General features: G+C 41.8%; 1 protein-coding gene across 1 annotated transcript in view; it reads left to right on the forward strand.

The window, feature by feature from the left end:
• Positions 1 to 4723, forward strand: part of aldh1l1 (aldehyde dehydrogenase 1 family, member L1) — a 15022-nt gene extending 10299 nt beyond the window's left edge. Inside the window, exons 17-23 of the mRNA XM_080846808.1 lie at positions 184 to 277; positions 627 to 726; positions 2022 to 2120; positions 2955 to 3120; positions 3321 to 3426; positions 3595 to 3794; positions 4044 to 4723. Coding sequence (XP_080702934.1) covers positions 184 to 277; positions 627 to 726; positions 2022 to 2120; positions 2955 to 3120; positions 3321 to 3426; positions 3595 to 3794; positions 4044 to 4099 — 821 coding nt within the window. The 3' untranslated portion in view covers positions 4100 to 4723. The remainder of the gene's footprint in view (positions 1 to 183; positions 278 to 626; positions 727 to 2021; positions 2121 to 2954; positions 3121 to 3320; positions 3427 to 3594; positions 3795 to 4043) is intronic.
• Positions 4724 to 10000: the final 5277 nt, after the last annotated feature.

A 10000-nucleotide genomic window follows, 5' to 3' on the forward strand; every position in this document is an offset into this window, starting at 1 on the left:
CCAACATGAATCACAATAAAAAAACAATACTCATAGGGCGAACATGTACACAGGGAGTGGGGTGTTAACAGGTACGGGATAGATCTGGCCCTATATAACAGTGTGCATTAATTGTGACAGTGTTGATGTCCAGAGCAGATGTTCAAAGCGGTTTTAAAACCAATCAAACCCTTCCGTCCCCAGGTGCACTGGTAGGCCAGCGACTGTCTGACCATCCTGACGTTCGTAAGCTGGGGTTCACCGGATCCACAGAGATCGGCAAACACATCATGAAGAGGTGAGTGACCTCTAACCCTTATGTCCCTGACTTAAAGACGTTCAGGAAACACTTCACTTGAGCCCTGCTTCATAAAACACAACATAACTATTTCATATGCTGTCATAAATCAGGGTCTTACCAGTGGTATGCCACTATATCTGATAATTGTCATGACCGTATAATGCTACTGAGAGCTGCCATGATGATTAACAATGAAGGCAACATGACACTGTCAAATCTTTGATGTGATGCATAGGATACTGAGATGTGTATCTGTTTCTGTGTACGTGTGTGTGTACGTGTGTGTGTGTGTGTGTGTGTGTGTTTGCGGGCGTGTCTTTGTGTGTATGTGTGCTTCCTTCCTCAGCTGTGCGGTCAGTAATGTGAAGAAAGTGTCTCTGGAGTTGGGGGGTAAATCTCCACTTATTATCTTCAGTGACTGCGATGTGGACAAAGCTGTGCGCATGGTCAGTGTGCTTCACAAACACACACACACGCACACACATTTTCTAATTAGTCAAAGGCACATGATTTTTCAAAACTTTTCTGTCATTCTGAGAACACACACACACACCAAAACAATCATACATGAGTATGAGTGGTAACTCTTTCCAAGGCATTGCATTTAAACTCACCATGTGCTTTGCAACAGTAATGTATTTGTTTGTCAGTTTCTCTATATTTTAAAATTGGTTATTTCTGGAATAATTTTCTGCACTCCACCCACATGTTGCTGCTGAATGGGAGGTGTTCATCCTTGGGCCTCCAAATACCTGAGCCTAAAGCAAACGCAAACAAACACCCTGCTATGTACAGAGTGGCTGGAAGAAGCCCTAAACAGTATTGTCATTGTTATAGTTATGTACAGTAGTGTTTTGTCCAAAGCGACTTATAAAACATTAGAGAGAAACAAAGGATACAATACAGAAACAATATAAATTATCAATATAAAATAAAAACAATTGATAGTATTTGAAATTAGAAGTTAGATAATTCAATGTAGTCCACAGTCAATAGTTATATAATGTTAATTGTAAAGCTTCCTGTGTATTCTGTAAGTACCCAGATGGTCACAGTTCCTGTATGCCTTTATCACTGTGGGAGAGTTTACACCCCGGCCAGGGTCTCCCCATGAATATATATTATCCTAGCCATTCTGTCTCCTAGAAAATAATTAGCATTCAGGTAACCACCCCCTTACTATCTTAAGTTAAATACAGAGAATCTCTTAACAGTCAGTCAGTGAAATCAGCTGAGGTGGAACTATCTTTAGTGAAACCTGGTCTCGTCTCTCTCCTCTGTTGCGCAGCACCGTAAAGATTAAAGCCTGAATTATTGGACATTCCATATTCACTTGACTGAGTCTCTTAGAATTAGGATACATCTATATCCTTTTACAATAAATTAGTAATAATAATGAAACAGTATTCCAGATCTCTAAACTAATTAACTGATTAGACATATGAAGTTTACATTTTTTTGTGGCAATGCTGTCGTTGGTACAGACAGCACTAGGTAGGTCATTCAACCACTGAATGACCACACACAAAAAGAGACTTGACTGCAAACTCTTATTGCTGAGAGAGGGCAAAGACAACAAAAAAAGCTGCAGTAATAGATTAATATTGATAAAAATAAAAGTGCGTACATTGCAAAATTGCACAAGAAGCCATGGTCTATGGTGTGTCTGTGTATGTGTGTGTGTTGTGTGTCGGTGTACATGTTTCCCACTTTTCCTGTGTTTGTGGATGTACAATCTTAGGGCATGAGTTCTGTCTTCTTCAACAAAGGAGAGAACTGCATCGCAGCCGGCCGCCTCTTTGTGGAGCAGTCCCTCCACGACACATATGTGCAGAGAGTGGTAGGTATGAGAGCTTTAAGGCTCACACTGTTTCACTTGGTTTTCTGATGACTGTTTTATAAATGGCGAGTAGGTGTATTAATGCTTTGAATTGAAATTATGTAAGTGGCTGTATCCTTTCTAACCGTTGTCATTGTAGCGGGCCATTGTAGTTAGTCACTGTAGGATTATTTAAAGGTACTAATAGTTATGGCCACCAGAGGGCACCACTGTCTTTGCCCTAACCATTTGTCTGTCATTCATACACCACACCACACACATACACACACACACACACACACAGGTGCATATACTTCTCATGAATGTGTATAGCATGTTGCAGCCAAGTTTTCCTATTTGAAACATGATTCTTAAAGCCCCACTACGTGAGAATTGGTAGTTTTGCTACTGAGCTCCCCCTTAAGTTCCAGAGTGTAGCTCACTTTTTCACCACACTCGTCAATACAAATTGCGCTAATGGACAGTGTACACGTGTTTTTGGTGACAAGCTGAAAGTTATGGAATCGACAAAGACAATAGCAGAAGGCAAAGAAGCAAGTAGACTGACAAGGTAGAGTTATAGTAATAAAATGTTGTTGGTGAAATGCTTAATATGGACAGTGTAATTTATTACAAGCTAGCTGAGTTAGGGTTTCAAGGTTGCAAACTTCCCAGGCTTATTGTCGTGAGATTGACGAAAACTGATCAAACTTTATGACAAATGTATTTGGATGCTAGGCTGAGACAGGACTTGGAAAAACTACAAATACAGGGAAGACACCAATAAGGTTACAGTCTACATCGCATTCTTTCATAAATAACATTTCGTTTTATGCCACTCTACCTTTTCTGTAGGTGGAGGAGGTGAAGAAGATGAAGATTGGAGATCCCCTGGATCGTTCAACTGACCACGGCCCCCAGAACCACAAAGCTCACCTGGACAAGCTGGTGGAGTACGCACAGACGGGGGTGAAGGAGGGGGCCCGGCTGGTGTGCGGGGGGAAGCAGTGTGACCGACCAGGTGAGTCATCCGCGCCACAGGGGACCCGGAAAGGTGCATTACTCTGTAGACACACACACACACACACACCGCTGTAGTACAGAACAGACACGGGCAGCAAAGAAAGAAGAATAGCTTCAATGTCAGAGAATGTGTGAAGTTGAGAGAGGAAAGTCTCACTGATGTGCTTTTATCTGTTGTCTCCCGTTCTCTCCTCCTAGGGTTCTTCTTTGAGCCGACAATATTCACAGACGTGGAGGACAACATGTTCCTTGCCATAGAGGAGTCCTTCGGCCCCATCATGATCATCTCAAAGTTTAAGGATGGGTGAGCATCTATTCCTGACTCTCTCCAAATTGAATATAATGCCCTGCATTTGGGAGAGCATATTATAATCCTGAGGATTTCTCAAAGTCTCAATGTTCCCCCCACCCCTGTCTCCTTTTCTTGTTCTCTCCCTCTCTCTCGCTCTCTCTCTCTCTCTCTCTCTCTCAGCGATGTGGATGGAGTGCTGAAGAGAGCCAATGCCACGGAGTACGGCCTGGCGTCGGGTGTGTTCACGCGGGACATAAGCAAAGCCCTCTATGTCAGCGAGAAGCTTCAGGCTGGCACAGTCTTTGTGAACACCTACAACAAGACGGACGTGGCATCTCCCTTTGGTGGATTCAAACAGTCTGGATTCGGCAAGGACCTGGGTAAGGCCCAAAGCAAATTCTGTGTTTTAACCTACTTATTTGCTCCCCTCATTTGATCTTTTGACTGCACGGCTTATACGGTTTTTATTTCATAGATATAACATTTTCTTGACCTTTTCCATAAAAATAAATTGTCAGGTCCTAGTAGTATGTACTTGTGCAAAGATTCAAGAGACCTCTGAACAATTCAGTGCTTACAGAGACACCTGCTAAACTGAAATCTTATGCCTGTTTGAATGTGTCTAACAGGTCAAGATGCTCTGAACGAGTACCTGAAGACTAAAGCAGTCACCATTGAGTACTGAGATACTAGCACCCCTGAATGAAGACAACAACCAGGAACAACCCAGAGTCTAGAGGTGTTCATACTGTGAACATGATAAGCTGAAGACACAAGACTCAAATAGTGAAGATATTTGTACTTCTGTGATAAACAGTAGCTGAATCAGAGGCATAAAAAAAAAAATCAACTGTGAAATATAGCCATTAAAGCTAAAGGTGTCCTCCCTGTTGTCTTATATAATGTTAGACTTATCACCAGCTTCAGTTTGATTCTCATTTTGGAAAGATCCCAAACCTTATAGCTCTATATCAAATTGATATATCCTATACTATGCCCATGGTTTTTACTAAAAGCCTTTTTCTATTCGATCAAACTGCTTGAATGAAAAAAAAGACTCCATATCACATATGGTACAGGTGCCTTTATCTCTTCAGTATTTCAATATTTTTTTTACTGTTAAGTCTGTGTCAAACTATGAATTTTTCATAAAAGTTTTATTACTCACAAAAGCAGAAAACTGATTTTATTGTTGCAGTTAATTGCACGGTTACTGGTACAGCTGATGGATATCTTCATGAATGTGATCTATACACTAACTTAAAATTGAATCTCAATGTGTTTTTGAATAAACACTTTAACAAATGTATGTTATTGTGCTGTGTTTTGTTTATGGCCGATCTCCCCATTTTGTCTCAATGCTGTCCCAGTCAAAGCCTTGTGGTCTTGGTGATAATGATCATTTTGACATCTCAGCCAACATTAACAAGACAAATATGGCTGTGGAAGAAATACAATCTCTTTTCTTATTGTGCCTTTTCTGTCCGACTGTGCGTTATTATTCCCTCACCGTCTCGGCCTCATCCATCAAAGAACATCTCATTCATCATCAATCCCTGCCAACCCACAGAGAGCTCTCAAAAACACCATGCCTCAAACACTGATCTCTCAAAGCCCACAGAGAGCACTTGTGAGGCTGTGGAAGTAAGCATTGGGAAAGAAAAACTGCAAGTGCAAAGTAAATTCTTTCAAAAGGTTTGGATTGCTCAACAGTTTCAATGTCAGGTATTACAGTTTTTTTTTCAATCATTTTCACACTTGTTTCAATACCATGTACACTTTTTCAAAACACATAACACATTTACCAAATCAGTAAACTGAACTAAACTGTGGATACTTTCCATTGCTCAGCTACTTGCTATTCAACAACAATAACCACTGTACCACTGATCACACATGGTAGATTTGCTACACTCAGAAGTGGTATACAGTATTGTGACAGTCAAACCAACAGGTGTTCTTGATCTTGGGACAAGCAAACCAACAGATTGTATTGTTCTTGGTGTCATGACAACAGCTTGCCTTGAAATATTTGTTAAATACGGTACATTTTAGAGACAAGATAAGAAAGATAAGTGCTAAAGATTCAAGGCACGGGAGAATGTTGCGGTACTGTAAATGTGATTTCAAAAAGAAATTCATCAAGGAACAGCATTAGGGCTGCAGAACATTTCTAGTGGTAGTCTCATGTGTTGTTTCACTTACTGTACTGGGAAACAAAAGTGTCGGCACACTTTTTTGTACTATAGTATACCACAGGAAATTTAGCATTGAGCTGTCTTAAGGCATATAGCTGAATTTCATATTTACTGCTCTTTATTTTATAATACATAGGGTGTTAAGGCTTGTTTCTCTTTGTAGTATATGTAGGTAGAAAACCTAGAAAAAGTGAGATTTTCAAAGATTTCATAAAGCAACTTTTTGAAGGAGAAATGGTGAACATTGTGCAGACACACAAAACCCTTTGAAGCTCCATAACCCTGAATGATAACACGTTCACTATTCTGCTGCCGTTTTGTACTGACAAGAAACCCCACTGAAGTAATATTTAGTGAAGTAATGTGAAATTCCTTGTTTCCTGGCTGTATGCAGTGCCAGTGTGCATGTGTGAAATGGGGTTGGCGGTGTGTGTGTGTGTGTGTGTGTGTGTGGGGGGGGGGGGGGGGGGGGTGTGGGGGGGGGGGTGTGTGTGGGTGTGTCCCCCTAAGTACCTTTGAGCTTGTAAATGATGGTCAAAGGTAGGTGCAGTTGCACTGACTGCTGATTATCTGATATTTTGAGCCATCCGGGATGTTGTAGCGTAGCGACACCAAAGCAGGTACTCTTCAGAGCCCCTAAACACTTGTTCTGGGACCTGTGATTAGGGTGTCATCAGGATGGTGGGTAATGGAGAAGAGGCAGCTGAAGTTGGTCCTAAATCAGTAAATGCTGCCAGAGGTGGTCCTCTGTCTTCAGTCCTGTTACTGCTTTAGAGGAGGGACAGGGGCGACTTTCAGTGGACAGAAGCATGGTTGAAGCTGAAAGCTTCTTCAGGATCGGAGTTCAGGTGCTCATCCCCTATTTGCTCGCTGGTCTGGGTATGGTCACCGCAGGACTGGTGCTGGATGAAATTCAGGTGGGTTAGTGTGTGTGTGTGTGTGTGTGTGTGTGTGTTAATGTGTGTGTTTTTGTGTGTGTGTGTGTGTGTGTGTGAGAGAGAGTGTATGTGTGTGTGTGTGTGTGTGTGTGTGTGTGTATGTGCATATATGTGTGTGTGTGTGTGTGTGTTTATGTGTGTGTTTTTGTGTGTGTGTATGTATGTATGTGTTTGTGTGTGTGTGTGTGTTTATGTGTATGTGTATGCTTGTGTGCATATGTGTATGTGTGTGTGTATATGTGTATGTATGTATGTATGTGTGTGTGTGTGTGTGTGTGTGTGTGTGTGTGTGTGTGTGTGTGTGTGTGTGTGTTTATGTCTGTATGTACTATATGTATGTGTGTGTGTGTGTGTGTATGTTTGTGTATGTATATGCACATATGTCTGTGTGTGTGTGTGTGTGTGTGTGTGTGTGTGTGTGTGTGTGTGTGTGTCTGTGTTTATGTGTATGTGTGTGTGTGTGTGTGCATAGTTGAATGCAAATATACAGTGTGTGTTATGCCATGTTTGTGTGCTCCTACCGCTTCACAGCTGTGGGTTTATGCACACACAAACTTTTCCTTGCAGAGAAAGGTCAACACTATACATACAGACACTTATCCTTCACGACTGTAGGATTAGCAGTAATTGCCATGGGACATGTTCTATCATCATTTGCTTAAAATACTTTTCCCCAGACAGTTGGAAATAAGCTCATTTGGTTCCAAAGTTCTGTATGTCTGTGCTATTGCTATGTGCGTTAGCAGCATGCATGACACAACAAAGGGCACGGTCACTTTGACCTCAGAATAGTGACCCCCAAAGGTGTACAACTAAAATGAACATTCTGTCTCAGTCACAGATTCTGGCAATGGTTAATTTCCCCTGTTGGGTTAAGAGAGGAATACATACTATAATAATTGCCTTATCACATGCATACAGTATATACCTGTATATGATAATCACTTATAAAGTCTGTAGGTTCACAGCACAGAGCTAAAAGAGATCATGTACCATTGCATTTTTCTGTTGGTAGTGTAACTTATTCACATGTCTTACACAGGCCTGTTTTTGATATGTGGGCCCATAGCAACTGCCCCCATGCATAGCGACAGACCACCATTCACTGACCCTCTGTGACCAGTAAGCAGAGACAAGACAAATACCTCTAGCATAGTTTCAAATTAAATTGCTACAAATAACTAGGCTAGGCTACAGCAAAGATAGACTATTGAAAATGTGTTAGTATATGACAGTTTACTATCAGGTTCAGTTACTTTCAAAACACTTGTGGAAAATAGCACCAGTGGAAATGTTCTTTAATGATGAGATCCAATGTTTCTGATTTAGAGGCAATGTCAGAATCATGGCCCTTTTGGGCTTTTAGTTCCAATGTCCTGTCACTGTGTACCTCCATCATGGGTGAAGTGAGCATTGGAAGTTCTTGGCTTGTAATTTCCTGCTGATTTTCTCTCTCAACCTACTGTTCAAAAGAAATGTTATTCTTTGAAATGTTAGTCTTCTAAGTGGCACGATTGATTTCTCAGGAAGAGAAACAAAGAGAAAACACACACTCGATGATACACACTCAATGATGTGCTGTAAGATGCAAGGTCTTTGCACTGATGGAGCCGAGACACAAAGAGGTGACAAATGGCTCAGTTCATGATTTGAACTGGTGAAAATATGGACACCTCTGGAGAATATCACATTATCTCCTTCTTTATGAAGCCTCATGCATGCATTACTCATCTCTTCCTCTCACTTGCTGTCGCTGAATTTATTTCACTGAGATGAGACAGCAGGAGTAATCACAAGGGCGATGTTGACAGTTCTGGTCAGCTCCCAGTGAAGACGAGCTATGAATAATAAACCAGCTGAGTCTCTCTGCCCTCAGCTCTGTTCCGCACTTTACCAATGCCTTTTAGACTTTTCTAAGTTGTCTGACATGCCTTGATGTTTTTGTACCTTTCCCTTAACCAAGAACAAATGGAATATCTGATTATATATTCTAGAAGACCTCAGCAATAATATCATGTAAGTAAAAGGATATGGACTGACGACAGTTGACTTATGCTCAAACAAGGGGCCGCCCAAAAACAGCTGGTGATACGGTGTACAAAATACAGTCACTATTATTTCACAATACTGCTCCAGATGGTTGTGTTCCTGGTGGATTGGTCTCTGGGCACACTCTATCGCACTTTTAAATGCCATTCATCATTGAACATAGCTGTCTATTCTGACATGTAGGCCATAAATTGTGTCCTTCAGAAATGTGCCTGCAACAGGGCAAATGTTTAAAAAGTGACAGTCCCAAATCAATGTGTCTTCAACAGTTAAGTAAAAATTATATTTCAGAAACTAACTTGAAAAGTTGCCGATTCATCATATCCCTATAGTTTTTTATTCCAAAAGCCCAACATTTGCAATCTCAGAGTAGCAGCGTGACTCAACTGAATTCTCCCCGTGTTTGCTATGATTAATGCAATTAGCTCTGCTGGAGAGCAGGTCATCTATTGCTCTGATCTGCTGGCTTTCACGCGCAGCACGGCCATGGATGTGGTGGTTCAATTATAGAAAACCTCGGCGTGAAGCGGATCCTGACCAGACTCATGAGCCAGCCATAACAGCGTTTTTGGACGGAGACCAAAAGGTCAGGCCTGACGCAGTTAGCCCTCTACCGCCTCGTAAGACATAAATGCATTTCTGAAGAGCGGCTGGAAGCTTGTGCAGATACACTCTGATTCCAACAAATCACGTTGGAGACATTCAGCTGCAGGAAACCTGGAGATGATCAAGACAAACTTGCACCCTGTTAGCGGTTGCTGATGTTGGTTCCAGTCCACTTCCATAACTTTTGGTGCCAAAGAGAGGTACATTTATCTGCCTGCAGGAGAAAACTAGAAAATGGCACAGGCCCACTGTTGGCTCATTAGGGGAAGGAAATGACATCAGCCAGTAAAAGCAGAGATGGGTTGTGGAAGTGTGTGTGTGTGTGTGTGTGTGTGCGTGTGTGTGTGTGTGTGTGTGTGAGAGTGAGCAAGAGAAAGAGAGAAAAGAGTTGGCTAGTGTGTGTGTTTGGTGTGTGTTCAGAGGCCAGGTAATGACATGTCACACCTCAGAGGGCTACAGAAACAGAAATAGCTACACCACCCCAGTCTCCCCTCTTGCCTGAAAAGAGAGAGAACTGAAAAGACACCAACATAAGCAAAACAGATAGTGAAGAGAAGAGAGGTGCCAGATAGAGGGAGAGATAGAAAAAAAGAGTGGGAGACAGAAAGACAGACATATAAGGAGAGAGAGGAAGAGAGACAGAGAACGAGAGAGAGAGAGAGGGAATGAGATAGAGAGAGAGAGAGAGATGACGAATCAAGGACATTTTTTTGCTGAGTCACAGCGTCTGTCCTCCACTCATCCTCTATAGCTGAGAGGGAAAGGATAGGGGATGGAAGAGAGGAGAAAGAGATA

This window comes from Sprattus sprattus, assembly GCF_963457725.1.
Source record: "Sprattus sprattus genome assembly, chromosome: 10".
NCBI lineage: Eukaryota > Metazoa > Chordata > Actinopteri > Clupeiformes > Clupeidae > Sprattus > Sprattus sprattus.